General features: G+C 49.7%; 2 protein-coding genes and 1 pseudogene across 2 annotated transcripts; 2 read left to right on the forward strand and 1 right to left on the reverse strand.

Annotated features, from left to right (window-relative positions):
• The first annotated feature begins 657 nt into the window (after positions 1 to 657).
• LOC136469367 (uncharacterized) lies at positions 658 to 1,531 on the forward strand. Its single transcript, XM_066467583.1, has 2 exons — positions 658 to 1,433; positions 1,510 to 1,531. The coding sequence occupies exons 1-2, from the start codon at positions 658 to 660 to the stop codon at positions 1,529 to 1,531; spliced, it is 798 nt and encodes a 265-aa protein (XP_066323680.1).
• Positions 1,532 to 2,644: 1,113 nt separating this feature from the next.
• Positions 2,645 to 6,738, forward strand: LOC136472551 (pre-mRNA-splicing factor SLU7). The gene is made up of 9 exons (XM_066470255.1): positions 2,645 to 2,802; positions 3,088 to 3,251; positions 3,353 to 3,465; positions 3,673 to 4,083; positions 4,202 to 4,337; positions 4,450 to 4,749; positions 5,522 to 5,738; positions 6,200 to 6,303; positions 6,394 to 6,738. Exons 1-9 carry the CDS (start codon positions 2,787 to 2,789, stop codon positions 6,547 to 6,549), a joined length of 1,617 nt encoding a protein of 538 aa, XP_066326352.1. The 5' UTR covers positions 2,645 to 2,786; the 3' UTR covers positions 6,550 to 6,738.
• Positions 6,739 to 9,160: 2,422 nt separating this feature from the next.
• Positions 9,161 to 10,359, reverse strand: LOC136472552 (uncharacterized; annotated as a pseudogene).
• Positions 10,360 to 19,343: the final 8,984 nt, after the last annotated feature.

Here is a 19,343-nt window from a genome sequence, read left to right on the forward strand (position 1 = left end):
CCAAAGAACTGTAGAAGAAGTTGAATGCTGAATTTGGGATCTGGGTGCCCTACAGGAGAGTGTACAAAGGTAAAAACCTTACCATGGATAAGCTGTATGGGCCTTGGGACAAAAGCTTTGACAACCTATTTAGACTTAAGGCTCAGTTAGAGGAAAGCAGTCCTGGTACTTTTTTTTGTCATTGATCACCACACCATCAACAACAAGATAAGGTTTAATAGGCTGTTTTTTGCATTAAAGGCTTCTGTTGATGGCTTTTTTAGAGGTTGCAGACCATATCTTACAGTAGATAGTACATTTTTAACTGGGAGGTTTAGGGGCTAGTTGTGTATTGCCTGTGCAGTAGATGGGCACAACTGGATGTTCCCAGTAGCAGTTGGTGTCATTGATTCAGAGACTAATGAGAATTGGGTGTGGTTCATGGAGAGGCTGAAGGAAGCAATAGGTAGCCCAGATGGACTTACTTTCAGTACAGATTGTGGATAGGCAATGATGCATGGAGTTAGTGAGGTTTTTTTAGGATGTGAACATAGAGAGTGTATGTATCATCTAGTACAAAATTTTAAGAAGAGGTATAGTGGAAAGATTTTTGATGATCATTTATAGGCAGCTGCATATTCATGGAGCCCATACATGTTTAATAAACACTATCAGGCAATGGCTCAAGCCAAATTAGAGGCTATGGTATATCTCCAAGAGACTCACAAGAAAAAGTGGATTAGGAGCCAGTTCTTGACTAGTTCAAAGGTGAACTATGTCACTAATAACTTGGCTGAGTCCTTCAATAATTGGATAAAGCCTGAGAAAGGGAAGCACCTAGATGACTTGATGGACACCATTAGACAGAAGATATTGATCAAGTGGAATCATAGGAAGAGGGTGGTAAGGACATTTGAAGGCAAGATTTTACCTCATATTGTGAAGAAGCTGAGAGAAGACAGTTTCAACCTTAACATAGAAGTGATCACAAGCTCACTTGAAGGTGTTGCAGAAGTTTGTGCTAAGAGGGACAGTTCATTTAGGTTTGTGGTTGACTTAGGTAATAGAACATGTTCATGTAATGCTTGGCAAGGGTCAGGAATACCCTACAAACATGCTATTGCGTACATCACTTCAATTCCTGGAGCAAAACTAGAAGACCATGTAGATGAGTACTTTTCTATCCAGAAATTCAAAGAAGCTTATGCAGGCTCTGTTCTATGTATTCCTGACAAGTCTATGTGGCCCAAAGCTACACATGGGTTCTTCATGCACCCTCCATTGCTTAAGTCAACAGCAGGAAGAAGGAAAAATAGGATGAAAGGGGCTCTGGAGGGAGGAAGTGGGAAGAAGAAGAAGAAACATGAGTGTCCCATATGCCATGAATTGGGGCATCACTGGTATACTTGCAAGAATGGGGATCCAGCAGACATAGCTGCAATGGAGGCAGAAAGGTAATCAAATATATCTACATAAATGAAACTATCATTTAACTGAACTACATTTTCTATTAACAATTGTCTTTTGCAGAGGTCTCCTAAAGAAAAGGTAGAAGAAAGCAACTAGTACCAATACAGAGACTAGCCTTGTGGTGGCCACTCCATCAACAGGGATGGTATTCCCACACAATGAGGCAGTGGCTAATGCTGCAGAAAAGAAGAGGAAGAGCAAATCATCTTCTTCAACAACTTCCAAGAAAAAGAAGGCATCAGCTAGCACTACACCATCAACAACTCCAAACACCCTATCTGGCAGGTATGTTTTTCCTATAGTTCTGCAATTTCCCATTGTAATGAAGCTTGTTCTAATAACTGGTATTTGATAGTAACAGGTCTGGAACTGGTTCCAATGAACTAGTCTCCCTCCAGGCATCAACTGCAACAGTGCAGACACCATCATTGGAGGATGTTCTGCCCCAGAGTTCACCAAGGAAGAAGATAGCAGTGAAGAAGAAGCTGACACCTAAGAAGCCTCCCCTTGTACCAGCAAGCCCAGCCAGCCCAGCTTCAAATACCAGGAGCAAGAAGAAGGTAATGCTGGAATAAAAGGTGTCTACCTGATTATTGTGTGGGGATGTCTTTTGGCCTCATTTGCTTTTGTGGCTGTTTTGCTAAAGCTGTGCCTGGTGCCTGCTTTTGGATGAGTAGTACATGAGCTACTGCTGTTTGCTGTGCCTGCTAGCATCATTTCATTTTGGCTTGACTAGAACTTAATGTCTGGATGAAGCACTTATGTGCCTACTGTAATGTTGATGACATGTTGAAAACTTTAGCTAATGTGTTGAAAACCAGTGACCAAATGTTGGTCTATAAACCATATTATTATTATATATTATGTTAAATATTATTATTATATATTGTGTTCATTTCTTGTGTTGGCATTACATACATACTCTAGTTTTTTTACATTAAAAAAAGGTGCACATTAATTTATATGTTCATGCATCACGTACATATTTTAGTTTTTTTTGCGCCAACACAACTACCCAGCTCGGTCAGGGAGTGGCACATAAGGACAATGGTGATTTTGATCAGCCTATTGCCTCAGGGCAAGCATGTCTTTTCTCCATGTCGTTTCCCTCCATTAGAGTGCAGAGTGGATGGAATGGCCTGGGGGACCAGAAAATTTAAATGGATGGCGTATAGGTGTGGCTCCTTTTTAGTGGCACGTGAGAAACGACTATAATGGTACAGAGCTAAAAGTCTCTTCGTTATTTCGCCGCCGTTCGCCGTCGAACCGCCGCGCCGCCCCCGAGTCGAGCCGGCGAGGCGAAGGGAAGGAGAGCGGGGGAAAGAGGGGAGGACGCCATGGCGACCGCTTCAGGTGAGTAGAGCATCACGTAACCCTAACCCTAGTTTTCCGTGGGTTCGATTCGATCCTCCCAAAACCGCGTGGATCGACCGTTGCCCTGGGCGGTTGTCTCCATACCCGGTTTGTTTCTCCCCGATTCGACGTGAATTAGGGTTTGTTCGGAGGCGGTGTACCTCGTGTTCCTCCTAATTTGAGGATCGACGCTTCTGTGGGTGCTTGTGACCCGCGAATTTTTGGGGATTTTTACTGCGCTGTTATGAATTAGCGACTTATGATGTCTTGTATCGTTTGCGGCAGTGACTTTCAAGTCACGGGAGGATCACCGGAAGCAGCTCGAGCTCGAGGAGGCGCGCAAGGCGGGGCTCGCGCCTGCGGAGGTCGACGAGGATGGAAACGAGATCAATCCCCATATCCCCCAGTACATGTCCTCGGCCCCATGGTATCTTAATGCTGAGAAGCCGGTAAGTCATTGCTTCCACTATTTAGCTTGTTGTTGCCTAAAGCTGTGAATGAGGATCTGGGTGATTAGAGGGTTGACTCCTTGTTGTTTTTATGAATTCAGAGTTTGAAGCATCAACGGAAGTGGAAGTCAGATCCGAACTACACCAAGTCGTGGTATGATAGGGGTGCAAAGCTTTTCCAGGCCAACAAGTACAGGAAAGGCGCTTGCGAAAAGTAAGTGGTGTTTGTTTCACCATATTTCTTTTGATGAGGCCTTGCTCAACATGTACATATTGCTTGTTATTAGTATGGCATCGTCTTGTTGGTTCTAGAGTTGGGGTCTAAGTTTTAGAGTTTGCAGTCCATTTAGTAGCCAATATGCATGAATAAATAGACTGCCAGTGTAGATTTGCAAACAAACGGTTTTCCTTGATGTTTTAGCTGTGGAGCCATGACTCATGACAAGAAGTCTTGCATGGAGCGGCCTCGAAGCGTGGGAGCTAAATGGACAAATGTCAACATAGCACCTGATGAGAAAGTTGAATCATTTGAACTGGACTATGATGGAAAGCGTGATCGCTGGAATGGTTATGACCCATCCACCTACACTCGTGTAATCGCTGACTATGAAGCTAGAGAAGAGGCTAGGAAAAAGTATCTGAAAGAGCAGCAGCTCAAGAAACTTGAGGAGAAGGATACTGAGAAGGATGATGAGAATGCGGGTAGTGAAGATGATGAAGAAGATGGCCTAAGGATAGATGAGGCCAAAGTTGATGAGAGTGCCCAGATGGACTTTGCTAAGGTAGAGAAGCGTGTGCGCACAACCGGTGGTGGAAGCACCGGTACTGTTAGGTATGTACTACACTACTACTCAGAAAATAGATCATGTTCCTTCTAGTACTGGGGTTCCTGCGTCAAGGATTTATCAGCAACCAATTTAAACGCTGATGGTAACTTTTTGTCTCCACAGGAACTTGCGTATCAGAGAAGACACGGCAAAATATCTTTTGAATCTTGATGTCAACTCTGCATATTATGATCCAAAAACCCGCTCCATGAGGGAAGACCCCTTGCCAGATGCTGATCCAAATGATAAGTTCTATGTGGTAAGTAACTGACGACATATGACTTTAATGCTTTATACACAATTTTAAATGCGAAAACCCTCTGTTCTCTAGGCTCTTGGGTTCTGTTATCTGATGTGATATTATGGTGCAGGGTGACAACCAAAATCGTCTTAGTGGTCAAGCTCTGGAGTTCAAGCAACTCAATATCCATGCATGGGAAGCTTTTGAAAAGGGTCAGGATATCCATATGCAAGCAGCCCCATCTCAAGCAGAACTTCTGTACAAGAGTTTCAAGATCAAGAAAGAAATGTTGAAGTCTGAACATAAGGATAAAATTATGGAGAAGTATGGGAATGCTGCGTCAGAAGATACAATTCCTCGGGAGCTGCTTCTTGGGCAAAGTGAGAGAGAGATTGAGTATGACCGTACTGGTCGAATAATCAAAGGACAGGTTGGTAAAAATACTGAGTGTTGTTAATTATGCCTGTCAACTTTCTGGTCTCTTGTTCTTATAACCGCTCCTGCTTCTTCTTGTTGTCAGATTCTATATATTTTGTGTCTGGTAGGGCTTTCTAGCTAATTGTGTCTGCATGTTACAACATCAGAGATGACGATAAGCTTCACTTCTTTAGAAGGAATCATATTCACAGAGGCATTGTGGCCATTAGATACGATGAAAATAATCTGAAATCTTGTGTCCAATCTTAATAATGTGAATCAATAAAAGTATGGCCTACTCTAGCCTCCACAAACGCATGTGCATTTTGTGAAGTTCTTGCAATTGAACTTGGAACTAGGACTGTGCTATAGGGGCTAGTCATAATATTGGTTGATTTTTTTTGGCCTTGTTTCAAGTATGTTGGGATAGGCTAGAGATCAAACCCAACAAGGACCATAAAGAAAGATTATATATTGAAGTAAAAGGTTATTAATAGTACCAACAATAGTAAAAGGAGAACGTTATCCTAGATCATGGTTCAGCTCATGTTTTCCTAGTTACCACACACTAGGAGCGCATGCAATCGCGAGTTAACTTTATGTTTGCATGCAATTAAAAATACTAAGAACCGTATCCTCTTTCACTTTGAATGAATGGTTAGTCTGTGGCTTTAGACTGGAATGCCACCAATTCAGTCTAATTATTGGACTGTTGGCATTATTTCCATGTTTGGTATGGTCATGAGTGCTAAATGCTAATGAGTAACCTTAATTTATATCTACAGGATGTATCTCTTCCCAAGAGCAAATACGAAGAGGATGTATTCATTAATAATCACACGACTGTGTGGGGTTCATGGTGGAAAGATCATCAGTGGGGCTACAAATGCTGCAAGCAGACTATCAAGAATAGTTACTGCACAGGCTTGGCTGGAATAGAAGCTGCTGAGGCATCAGCAGATCTGATGAAGGCCAATATGGCCCGCAAGGAGGCCGCAGAGGGTATTTTGTCGAGAAAATACTTCTATTTATTAATTTATAACTGGACAACTTGCATTGGGTGTAGGATAATTGATGCCATTGAGTAAACCTTTACCTGTTCAAAAATTCGCACCTGCCATTGATAAAATCATAATTGGTGCTAGCTTTTTATCAAGCATGACATCACACCTAAGTGCCAGTTTTATTTGCAACCAGTTAACTATTCTCCTAATTGTGTGAACAGTGTATTGTTAAAGTTAGTGTGAGGTACTGAGGTCTCAGGTCTTGTTAGTTTCATACTTTCATGCTGGCTTCTTTCAAGATATAAGTTGAAGCAGACAATAAGATGCAAATATAGCTAGGTGCAATTTGTTTTTTGTTTATGAATAAACTTGTTTAAATGAGATGGCTCACCACTCGATTTAATTACCATGCGCGACCACCGTTGTGCATTGCATTAACTTTAAAATTGTTCAATGCAGATGTACCTGTACAACATGAAGAAAAGCGATTAGCCACTTGGGGAACTGATGTGCCTCAGGATCTTGTTCTTGATCCGAAGAAGCTTGCAGAATCTCTAAAGAAGGTCAGTGTCTTGTATTTGACCTTTGGTATTTTTTTGTTCATATAATTTCCCCCCTATTGTATACGCTGAAGCTTGGTTTTAATCCTGTAGGAGAAAGCAAGGGTAAGGGGGAAAGAGGAGGAGAGGGATGAGAAGAAGAGGAAGTATAACGTGCACTTTGACGATCAGGTTACTGTAGAAGACATGGAGGCCTACCGTATGACGAAGATTCACCACGACGATCCTATGAGAGCTTTTCTCAAGTGAAGTGTGGTAAAATGTTCGTGCTGTTGTATCACATTGGTAGCACCCTGCCTTGCAGCGATGTTGTGTAACTGTAAGATGGCTATGCTTGTCCAAACCAGTGTGGTGCTGTGATCTAGTAGAATGTAAAACCTGGCTACACTTTTTACAAGCTGCGTGTTGAAAATGTATAAATGCCACAATTTCTGATAATCAGAATCCTTGCATCCATAGTTTTGGTATTTATGACGATTGACGTGCAAAACGAATGGCATCCCTATATGTGAGCTGCCAAAATTTTAGTCCGTGAGGAACAGTTGACGAGAGCAGAATGAGTACGTGTGCATGAGTTTGTGTGGTTTCTTATTTCTTTTCTTTTTGGGTGAGCTGTATGCTTTGTTGTTTGGTTGGTCACCAGTTCGCTCGAATCTTGGATAACTGGTGAGGCACCAGGGTCATCCAAAGCCCGAACAATTCTATATTTTATCACGCGGTTCAGGTGCATCCAGATCAACCTGTGGACATGGATACATATATATTTACATCTTGGATTAAGTCCACTTTTGGCCCCTCAACTATGAGGTTCATCTAATTTTGACCCACAACTACAAAACCGTCTAAAGCAAGTACCTCAACTGTCAAAACCGTTCACTTTAGCACCTGGGTACATGTGAGGCTGTTTTGTCTAATGTGGAGCGGTTTTGTCCATCTCAGTGACATATGGGGCCCACGCGTCATCAACTCAACCCCTCCCTCTCCATCCTCACGGCCACTCCCCCGACGCCTCCTCTCTCCACGCGCAGCAGGGCGGGCGCGGCTCCCTCGCGAGCGCTGCTCCCGGCTGCGCTGGCGCTGCTCCACGCCGCGCACGTAGGCATGGCCCGCCTCGTCGCGTCGGCGCTGTCCCGCGCGCAGTAGTGCCGCGGCGGAGGCCGGCAGCCCCGTGGCCGCTCCCGCGCTCGCGCCCGGCGGTGGCGCCGGGGTGATGATGCCGGCAGGTCTGTGGCCGCGCCCGCGCTCGTGCCCGGCGGCGACGCCTGGGTGATGATGCACGAGTTCCGCCGCGCGCGGGCGGCGGTGGAGGAGGCCAAGGACGCTGTCAAGCCCGGCGGCGATGTGGCGACAGCCGCGGTGGAGGTGGGACTGCGCGCGGGCGCGCTCCAGGCCGCACGAGGGAGCAGCGCCGTAAGCTCTTCAGAACACGTCGGGCCCGTGGAACGCCTGGAAGCGGCAGCTGTCGGTGCCAAGCATCCGGGCGACAAGTGCGTAGTTGGTCGCCTCGAGCTCCGCCACCTTCTTCCTCAGCTCTGCCGCCTCGCGCTTGGCCTCCTCCTCGCACGCCTTCGACTCTGCCGCAGCGCGCCGCGCCGTCTCCTCGCGCCGGTGGAGCACCGCCACCCCGTGCTTGAGCACACTGTTGTCGCGCTCCAGAGCCTCCTGCCGCCTGTGCTGCTCCGCCACGCCGGTGTGCTCCAGCGCTGGTCGCCAATAGCCACGTGCACGAGTTGTGCGCGGACGGAAGGTGACAGAGCTGGCCATGGCGCTCCTGGCATCTGGCGGAGCTATGCGCATGCGCGGACGGGCGCACGACGGTTTCCTGCAGGCGAGCTGCAAGATGGTGGCGCAGCGGCCGGAGTTCTGCGCGAGACCACCGTGCGTGTGCCGGAGGTGTGCCTCCCGGGCGCCGACATCGCAGCCGCCAACCCCGGCGCAGGGCATGTCCGAGACGGCTGCGCCAGACGCAGACGCGCAGCAGCAGCACCTCCTGCTGTGCCAGCTCATCATTGAGCTCCCGTCGACGCGGGCCAGGGACGAGCGCTGTCTCCGATGGCCCTCCCCGGCGACCGTCCCCACGCCGTCTCCGGCGACCCACCTCGTGCTCGTGCTCGCTCCCTTCTTCCACCTCATGCTCGTGCCCGCTCCCTTCTTCCACCTCGTGCTCGCGTGCGGGCGAATCCGTGGCGGCGCCCGTAGCAGCAGTGGATGGCGGACCACGCCACCTCGGCGCCGGACGGCATGGAATCGAGATGGACCGAACCAGAGCCAATCCCCGGTCCCGCCGTTGCCCGCTGAGGAGCTCATCATGCTCGTTGGGGTGCCCGCTGAGGTGCTCGCTGACGTCCTACTGGCCCGCGCGGGGCCTCCTGGCATGGATGTCGCATCGCTGCCGAAGATGAAGCCGTGCTGCCGAGCTCGCCGAGGTGCCGTGCTGCTGTGCTCGCCGTGCTCGGTAGTCCCTCCTCCTAGCGTAGCCGAAGGGTGGGCTCGCATGGCAGTTCCTCCTCCCAACTGCAGTGAGCTCGCACGGCGGGGCCGGACGGCGTGGCCAACGGGAAGAGCTCCCTCTACCGTCGTGCTCGCCGAGGTGCTGCACACCCATCGCTCGAGGGAGTAGCGCCCGCCCTGCCGCACGTAGAGAGAGGAGGCGTCGGGGGAGTGGCAGTGAGGATGGAGAGGGAGGGGTTGAGTCGATGACTCGTGGGCCCCACAGGTCATTGAGATGGTCAAAACCGCTCTACATTGGACAAAACAGCTTCACCCGCGTCTATGTGCTAAAAGTGAACGGTTTTAACAGTTAGGGTACTAGTATTAGACGGTTTTGTAGTTGAGGGTCAAAATTAGACGGGGCCAAAAGTTGACTTAATCCTTACATCTTTTCTGTCTTCATCAAACTATGTACACTTATTATTACACAAGCGAGACGCCACCAATGAATGGAGCAATCCTGTCTCTACATCCAGAACACGAAGAAAACCAAACTCTCAACCAAAGCCACAGCTAAGAGTTTAGTAGCTTATATTAGCACACCTCTCAACCAAATCATCTTCTTTTTTACCAAATCACAAATCCAAACTAGCTTAAACCTTCGACCAAATCCCCTATGCTACGCTATGCTATGCTAGTAGATAATTAAGAAGGATATCGTCATGTTCATGTCATAGGCCTCTTGCGAGCATGGCCTGGAACTCCTCCGCCGAGCGCTGGCTCTGCAGCCGCATGTCCTCCCTGAACTTGCGGATGAAGAACTCGGCCCTGAGGTCCACCTCCCCCATCCCCTTCACCACCCCGAGCACGCCCCGCGCCGCCGCCTCTGCCGGGGCTCCGCAGCAGCACATTCCTCATCGCGCCGACGCCCGCCGCCACGGCGCGCGCCTGCTGCTGCTTGCCGCTCCCGGCGCCTGCGCTGGCAGTGGTGGCCTTGCTGCCCGCGGCACCGGCGGCGGGGGCGTGCGCGGGTGCTGCAGCCGCCGGCGTCGGCAGCTTGTCGCGGGCGCGGGCGCGGGCGCGGGTGCTCGGCTCATGCTGCTGATGCTCCCGCTGCACGACGCCGCGGAGGGCCATGGCTGCTGGCTGCTGCAGGTGGTGGTGGCTGTAGAGGTCGTCGACGTAGACCGGGGCGAAGCTCCGGTGGTGGTTGTGGTGGCACCACCCGTTCTGCGAGTAGTGCACGGAGGACGCCGTGCGCCGACGGCGGCGGACGTCGACGCCCCCGATGACCGACCTCCGGAGCCTGGACCCGACGGCCGCGGCGATGCCGACGCACTTGGCGCGCCACCACCGCCACGGCCTCCTGCCGCCGCCGCCTGGCCGCCCCGACGACGAGGACGAGTAGTAGTAGCTGCCGCCCGTCGTCGGCGGCGGCATGGCGCCGAAGCAAGACATCGATGTCTGGAACTGATCCGGGACTGGGAGAGCGTGCGTGTAATTGGTGTGCAGGAGGGAAGGGAGGCGATTGCTTTAGCTTGTGAGTTGGAGGAAGCGGGGAGCTCAGTATCAGTCGTAGACTTATAGGTGGGGTTGGCGTGAGAAGAACGGAGTGGGCAGCACTTTCGGTGGTTGGGCGGGTAAGACTCACGCTACCTGCTTCTTCTGGTTGGCAGTTGACCGCGCTGCCTATTTCCCACTAGTTGCATTGGCCATTGGTACGTACAGGAAGTTGGAATGGATGGATGCCACCAGGACCAGGCACCAGCATCTTCTTCCTTCCCATCGCTGCCTTTCTTTTCTTTTTTTCTTTGCTTTGCTTGCGCGCGTTTTAACTTGCAGCTGGATGCTTCTTTTCTTACCTGAGTGGGTTGTGATTGTGATGATATCAATGTGGGCACGATCTAGCTAGCTTTATGTTCTTGTTTTTTTTTCTTTTTCTTTTTCTTCTGTGAGCAGCAGTGTGGGGTGGGGTGGAGACTCGGGCGACAAAGAGACACGCGCAAACACCCTCAAAACTTAGCTCAAGACCATTCAAAGCTGACAAGGGCTTTCACTTAAACTTATCAGTCGGCTTATCAGCTAGAATCTATAATATTTTTCTCTCATAACAAAACAGCTACAGTCAACTTATCAACCGACTTTAATACCAGCTGAACAGGCCCTTATGCCAGGGGAGTCACAAATCTCCAGCCTTGCTATAGTTTGGCAGTCACAAATCCCTAGGCCCTAATGCCAGGGGAGTCACAAATCTCCTGTCTTCTTGCGATAGTTTGGCAGTGGCAGGGCACACATATATATCAGGTGTAGGTAACTTACAGGAGTTATTATCGACATAATATCGTCGGCAGTCCTCCGAGGGGTATCCCACAAAGATAGATTAATCGACAGAGATGCGTGTAATCGAGAACAAGAAGACAATAGAGACACAAGAGTTAGACAAGTTCGGGCCGTCAGCACGATGTAATACCCTACTCTTGTGGTCTGTTGGATTGTATTGGCTTCGTATGATGTTGCGTGTGTTTGGAGGGGATCCCTGCCAGCCTTATAAAGTCTGGAGGACAGGGTTATAAGTCAGTTAGATCTAGGAGATAACCGGAAAGTAATAACAGATTATAGGAATTATGGGATCATGCGTATCCTAACAGATCTCGTAGTATCTTCAGGATATCTTTCCGGTGTCTTGCGGGGCGCGCCGAGCAGCGCCGTGCTCCGCAAGGCTTCGTCTTGTGGGCTGGACCACCCCTGGGGGCGCAGCCCATGTAGTCTACCGTAGGGTATCCGGGGTCGTACCCCCACAGCTAGTCCCCTGAGAGTCTTGTATCTGTTGTGCAACGCCGTCTTGAGCTTGTCCGAGCAGGTGTGAACAAGGCCGAGCAGTGTAATCCAAGTACGGCTTGCCATAAGGATGTAAGGAGCTCAAACTCAAAATCAAAAAATTTCCCGCTGTGAACCAAATGTGCCCACTTAGAGTCCGACCACGAGAAATGGAGGTGATCGTCTTCAACTTTAGGAGACACGGAGTCTTCCATATTAAAGCAAACGCACTCACCTGTAAGGTGAAGTGTGCCCACTTAGTCCCCGAGCCTGATAGTAGGTGACGTAGTCACGTGGTGCTAGGGTCTAAAGTAGAAGAAAAGCAGAAGACCAGCCGAGCAGGCAGCTAGTCTCCAGGTGAAGCCCTGAAATGAGAAAAACACATTCACCGTAAGGATGAAGTGTGCCCACTTAATCCCCGAGCCTGACAGTAGGTGACGTGGTCACGTGGTGCTAGGGTCAGAAACAACAGTAAACAGAAGAAAGTCCGCAGTGTGGTGAGGAACCAAGTCGTAGTGATGACGTAGTCCATGAGCCACAAGTAGAAACCTTAGAGAAATCAGACCTGTGGAGAAAAATCTAGAGTAATGGCTGTACAGTAGGAGTTACTAAGCCTTATTGATATTGCAGAGAAGTCAGCGAAAATTCAGTGTGCGGTAACAAATTGCGGCGAAAATGGGTGATATGGGCTACAGTTGCGCGAAAGCCCAGGTAACAGCCCACCACGCCGTTTCGAAGAATTCGGAGAGGCGCAAATCGTTGAGTGGTTTCCCAAAAACCCTTAAATATGAAAAGTGGGGAGAGTGCTTTATAATTGCGTCACCGTACTCCGCGCTCCCACCTTTGCCACTTCGTCTTCTTCCTCAACCCTAGCGCATCCCGATTCACATCCACACGCGCTTCCGCCGCCAGTCCCAATCCAAATATGAGAGATGACGTCGAAGAGGGGAGTTGGTAACCCAAAGAAGGCGATCGCCGGAGCAAGCCATGACAATGAGTGGGTGTCGTCGCTCATGGGGGATACGAAAATCAACAGGATGGTGGAGGCGAGAGTTCTTCCTAATCGTGTCACCGCTGGATGGCGTCCGACCAACGGTGAGCCCTATCCGATGCCGCATACCAACGAAGTTGTAGTATCTGAAGATTATTTCTGGTGCGGATTAGGATTTCCAATTCATCCTTTCTTGCGGGATCTTTTGGAGTTCTGGAGAGTGAGTCTGTGCAATCTCCATCCAAACACCATCTTGCACATCTCCATTTTTATCCATTTCTGCGAGGCGTATCTCAGGGATTCTTTCCCACTTCAACCTCTTCTGACACCTATTCTAGCTAAAGAAGAAGGGCGGGGACGGTTCTAGAGTGGTCGAAAGCGTGTATCTATAGCTCCATGATGGGATGGTAGGGCGAGTATATCATTATACCGCTAAACACCTCGCTGAAGGGGTGGAATGCCAGGTGGTTCTACATGAAGCAGAGCCAACTTGCCATCCGGTGCGATGTTGACCAGGTTTCGGAGAACTAGAGGAGCTGGTCAGAGAAGCCTGAGCAGCACTGAAATGGATCAGGTGAAGGAGCTCCTCGGGCTGATAAGGGGTATTAGGATGAACGGAGTTGCTGTGGCGGTGAGCTTCATAGTGCGCCGCATCTAGCCCTATAAGGAGAGGGCCCATCTAGACTTTGACTTCAAGGGGGACACTAACGGCACCTAGGAGAGGATGGAGAGGCTGACGAAGGAGTACGTGCTGCATCAGGCCGCTGAGCTATTCGCCCTAAATGCACCGTACAGCAGTGCCTAGGGCAGCCAAAAGCCTTCAACTGCACGAACTCACTTCCTCAGGTAAAAATCTCGACTGTTGGTCCTGATGTATTTTTTCCCTGTGTCGTGCCGAGTAGTAAATTGATTCGTTTATGGAAAGATCCACTTGTAGGAAAGAGCGGTGTACTTCTCGGGCGTGCCGAGGAGCGATTGGCCGAAGGCAGTGGATGCCCGGCTAACCACTCAGCCAAAGAAAGGTGCCATCAGCGCCTCATCGAAGTCTAGATGCGCAGGTGCTGGTTGGATAGAGAGTCCCCCTAGTGTCAGAGAAAGTATGGGGGAAAAGGGCGGCGATAGATGAGCCAGCCTGCAAGAAGAGAAAGATGGCGGGTGTAGCTCCCCGTAAGCCTGGTGGCATCTCGCTTGGTGGCGATCAGACCACTCGGACGCAGAGTACGGCGATGTCTGAGTGGTCGAACGATGATAGGGCTCCAGTAGCTCCTCCTTCGAGCACTGAGGTGCCACCATGCAACACACGCGTGGAGGTGCAGTCAAAAGGAGGGGAGGGAGTCCCTGAGCAACAGGCGAAGGGAGTTCCTGAGCAACAGGCGGAGGAGAGGCCAACGGTGGGGGCTATAAGACCTCTAGCCCAGGGCATGCGGGTTGACCCTAGAATCGTGCCTAAGTGCTTGGGGAGTGTGACAGAACTGCCTGAAATAGCATACTTACGGAGGCGCTCGTCTTCCACCAGACACTAAGCACCCCGAAAGCAAGCTACAGCGAGTGGTGTCCATCGGGCACACCTTGAGGGAGAACCCGAAAGGTCCACATTTTTCCCAAGGATCCAATAATGACAACGAGTTACAATACAAGTCCATTTCATACAGCTGAGTTTCTTAAAAGTACATTATTACAATACCAAATACGAGAGTATGGAATGATAAACAACGGAATTTAAAAATAACATCTAGCGGTAAGGGGCGAGAAATCAGTCTGAGCCCACAAGAAGGATCCTCCACACAAAGGTACTCTTCAAGCATCACCTACAACAAGGGTAAATAAACCCTGAGTACACAATATACTTGCAAGACTTATCCGACTAGTGGGAATGATTTCTCGACTCCAAGGAATATGATAGGCTTTATGGTTTGCTGGTTTTCTTTAGCAGAATGCAATACTAATAGGGAATCCTTATTTATGTATTATTATTATCAGCCGTATTAAGTTATCATCTAGCCAGTCTATATAAGCACATGTTCTACTTTCAAGCAAGAGTTGAGCAGTCAGTTATATTTCTTCTCCTTTCCACTTTTAGTTCTTACTACGGTGCTAAACTGCAGACAAGCCGTACCGAATTTCCTGGTGATTCACAAATCAATGTGCCCAGCTGGGTGCCCTGAAAACACACGCCTCGCTTGTACCCCAGGCATAAGCAGGACTAACCCATCACTCTCCTGTCCTGGGTGTCCAGGTCCTCGTCCAAACTTGGACTCTAAGCCCCCACATCTTGAGTCCCGGACTCGGTGTGGTGCAATGACCTCCTCCACCTCCTCTTCCCATCAGTCGGTCTGGAAAGAGCCAGATCCATGACAAGAGAGCAACAAGTCTTCCCTGCGCCCATACCCAAGTATGCGCTCGGGACAATAAATATGTGACTTGCCTAGAGCCATATACAACGACCAGTCCTTAATCGACACGGATAGGGAAAAAGTGTAACCAAGTCATGCCCTAGTTGGCCGCAGGACACAACTCCTTACACCCACCTAGTACCCAATCCATATCTCTGCCTGGTCACCATTTTCCTTTCCACCATTTTATCATGAGTGTTCATATTTTATTATCTATTTGTGAGTAACGGTAGGTTACTCACGCTACCGGTATATCTTGAGCATAGTAGCTACTTGGCCTGTACTAGTAGGACTCATGGGTAAGTAAGTTTATGTGGGTAGTTTCCATAAAATGCCTGTAACTTAAATGCACATCACATATATATATATTCAGTGATCATAAAAATATGGGTTATGCTCCGGGGCTTGCCTTGGGCAGGCGCCGGGTCAGCAGGGTCAGCACCAACAGGCTCCTAGGCTCCCTCCTGCATGAGGATCTCCTCCTCATACTCCTCGATCACCTCACCGTACTCTAGCTCGCCGATGGGCACAAAGTCTACCAGTTCGTGATCTACATGAAATAATGATGCAGTGTTTAATAATACGACAATAGAAATTCTTAAAGTAAAAGTACATCAATTTAACTCCTAAGCTAATGATACCAACCATGGTGATAAGTCATCTATTGTTACTAATAAGTTTGAGGTATGACATTTAGTATTATTATAACAACTACGGTTATTCTTACTCCTAATACTAACTTACGTTAAATACGATAAAACAAGAGTAATAGCTATTTTATTTATCATATCATTCTAAGGCTACAAAATTTACAACAAGTACATGACAACCTAGTGTACCTACTGTAAAATTTTTGTGGCTTTATCTATCACCAATTATCCACAAATATTCCTACAAGTATTAACCTACCTAATATTAGCTTTCTAGTTTTGAATTTATGACCTAATACTCGTCATAGCTAACTACAATCCAACTATACTATCAAGTAGATGGTATTTTTGCGAACCTAACAAAATTAGTCTTACTATTTTTGGACAACTACGCAATTTACTATGATTTATCGAAGTTCGACTCATAACTAAAACAAATAAACATTTCTATTCTTCTAGAAATTAAGAAAACTGAATCCTACCCTCGGCCCACACGCGCGGCTCGGCCCACCATGGTGCGACGCGCGCGCTAGCGCAGCGTGGCCCAGCCGACCACGGCCCGCGATGAGGGAAGACCCACGTGATGGCCATTATGCATAGACACCCTAAACTACTATGTATTCACAGCGAGCCCTAAGGACACTATTTCCACCAGTCTATGGTTTTACAGCTGCACCCTCCCCTTTTAACTTCTTTACCGTGGCGAAGTCCCCCGACTCCCATGCACGCACTAGCGCGACAACATGGGCACCGGGTGGCCACGCTGGCGTCATCCGGGCCTCTACTACCTAACTAAGGGGCCAATGATTACCTTGGGGACAAAGCGCCGCGACTAGAGGCTTCACGGTGAACAGGGGCGTCGTGCCAAGCCCCCTCCCTGGCGGTGGTCCCTTCCCTGCAATGGTGGGCACGTTCCCCTGAGTGACAGCAAAGACGGAGCAAGCAACTAAGCTAGAGAGCTCAAGGGACTACCCACATATACCTTCGTGTTGACGGTACGGCCGGAGACATCTCAAGCCAAGCTGGCCACGTGCGCACCGATGCCGTAGTGGCGCACGGCGATGACATGGCCACGTCAGGGAAGGTTGGACTGCTGCAACACTATGACCGAGGTGCGCAGGATGCTCAGGAGGGTAAAGCGGGGCTAGTGGTGCACTGAATTGCCACGGGGTGCCTTGGTTGCGAGGTTAGTCGACGGCACAGACCACCCCGGTCTTATGGACCCGATGGCATGGCGTTTCAAAATTGAAGCCTAGGACGGAGCTACAGGCAGCGATGTGGGGTCGGTAGGACTGTAGGCTACCTAGCAGAGTTGAGGACGTAGTCAATTTGTAACAAGGCACTGCTACCACGGCGAATTTGAAAGAACCGTCCTGGTGGCCATGGAGACAGCGGAGGCAGGGGAGGTCCTAGCATGGCTTGGCTTGGTCCGGCTATAGATGTCAACGCAATAGACAAGCATGCTCCACGATGGGGGATAATGGGACATGCTCTAGGTGACTGTTCACACGGCTACGGCTGCAAGCCGATGAGGCTCGGCACGGCAACATAGCGGTAGTGCTAGACAAGGAAAACATAGTGCGAGTGACGTGGAGGTGATGGTGGAGTAGGCTGTCGTCCTTTGCGCGAGCAGCCAAGGTGAGTCAGTGGAGCAGTGTCGTGCGTGGCTGCTGGCGGCGTGTAGCGCGAGACCCGACGTGCCTCCGGCCAAAGTAGGGCAGGGCAAGGCTCGGCAGAGCTTGGTCGGTGGCCTAGGCGTAGCGCGTCAGCCGCGGTGCTATGACCCATGCGCCAACGAGTGCCCACAGGCGGACAAGGCAGCCGCGCCAAGACCTTGTGTGCGTGTGCCTTCATGGTGGTAGTGCGGATGCGGCCAGCGCATCAGCGCACACGCGTTTGGGTGAGCCAGCAGCGGCGAACATGGCCAGCAGCGATGATGGCCACGGTCAGCGTGTGGTGGGAGACGGCCTTGGCACGCAGCGCAAGGCCATGCACGCACAGGCGCGGCGGTGGGCCGCAACCAGCGGCAGCGGGACATGGCCGGCGCGGCAGTGCGCTGGCAAGCCAGCAACGGTGCCAGGCCAAGTGGTGACCGTGCCCAGAGCCCAGTCATATGTCGTGCACGCTTTTTAAAGCAACTTGAAAACTTGTACACGATGCTCTAAAGGCCAAACCAACTGTTCGATGCACAAGAGGGTACGTTGGGCTATCGATCAGAGTCCAGATATCGTACCACTTCCTAAGCCGATCGCTCTACAATTATTGCCAAAGATGGCTTCGTCGACCTTTTTAAAACTTACGCGGAACGACGTCGATTCGAACGAGTTTGCGTCGAATCCCAAATCCGACCTATGGGATGTACTAGCGAGTTATCCTTGTCCTCGACCGCACATGTTTCATCACCGTTCACAAAACATTCTATACATTTTTGTTCGACAAAAATTCAATCAAGTGACATGACGCGTAACATTGTTTCATGTTTCGCATAAATGTTTCAAGTGCTGAACATTGATTTATAATTCGTGTTATACACAGATGCACATAAATATGATGCTCATGCGATGTTTAGCAAGAACAGTACAACATAACACTGAGGGTGTTACAGGGAGGCAGCGCCAGTTTAGAACCATCTATCAGGAGGCCGACGTATAAGTATCCTTGCGTTGGATTCATTTTGCTGTCGGATCCTTATAGTTGCAGTGATTGACAAGCTAATCTGATGCAAAGCGAGGCGTATGGAGTCTCTGAATCCATCCGTCTAGACTACCGAGTAGCCTAGGGCTGGTCCCAGCGTAGAGGCAATGCCGGCAGACCCCGTCCTAGAGTCCCTAGGCGCTCGGCAGCTTGCAGAGGAGTTGACCGCCGCTGCTGATGGAGTTGGCGACAGAGAATGGTTAACGATGACAGCGGCTGATGCAACGGAGATGCCAGGAGCGACAGCGGGAGCCACCAAATCTTCTAAGGCGAGAGCTAGAGCTGCCAACATCGCGCCGGAGTCTAGGGTGGGGAGGTCAGTGGTGCCAGAAGAGCAGGCAGCACTCCCTAAGACGTCGGAAGGCGTGGTCGAACATGTTGTACGGCCACCGAGCCCCCAGGTGGTGCCACCAACTATGAAGGAAGAGGATGAGGTGGAGGAGATTGAGCGTGTGGAATCATGACCTCAAGCCGTCCAGATCCTCCGCAAATGGGGGGATGAAGTGGTGGTCGTGGAAGAGGAGGACACCACCAGGGAGGTTTAGGAGGCTAGAGTCCACCCTTTCCATAGCCATGAAGCAAATCAAGGTTAGTATTGCATCGGCAATGTTCGTCTTTGATGTTGGAGATTTGGGTTCTTTATAATCTTGATGCTATTGCAGGGCATAGCACGAACTGCTGAACAACGACGATAGCTGATCAAGAGGATGGAGCCCCTCACCGAGAAGAATGCGAAGCAGAAAGAAGTGACGAAGCTTATGGAGAAAAACGTCCAGAGGGCCTAACGTGAAAGGGATCTTATCGAATCTAACGTGCGGGACCTGGAATACCAAAAGGGAGCTTTATCCGAGCAGCTGGCGACCGTGTCTGAGCAATTGAGGCACAACTTCAAGCAGCTAGAGTGCAGTTCTGAGCAGCTAAGAAGCGTCTCCGAGCAGAAAAAAGGTACTACGGATCGGTGAACTTGTTCTGTATTGCCGAACATCTTTAATGTTGCTAACGATCGTCACTTTTGTAGAGCAAGATACAGAGCTCGACCAGTTGCATCAGGTCGTCAGTCAGCCCCAG

This window comes from Miscanthus floridulus, chromosome 8 (genome assembly GCF_019320115.1).
Source record: "Miscanthus floridulus cultivar M001 chromosome 8, ASM1932011v1, whole genome shotgun sequence".
Classification (NCBI taxonomy): Eukaryota; Viridiplantae; Streptophyta; class Magnoliopsida; order Poales; family Poaceae; genus Miscanthus; species Miscanthus floridulus.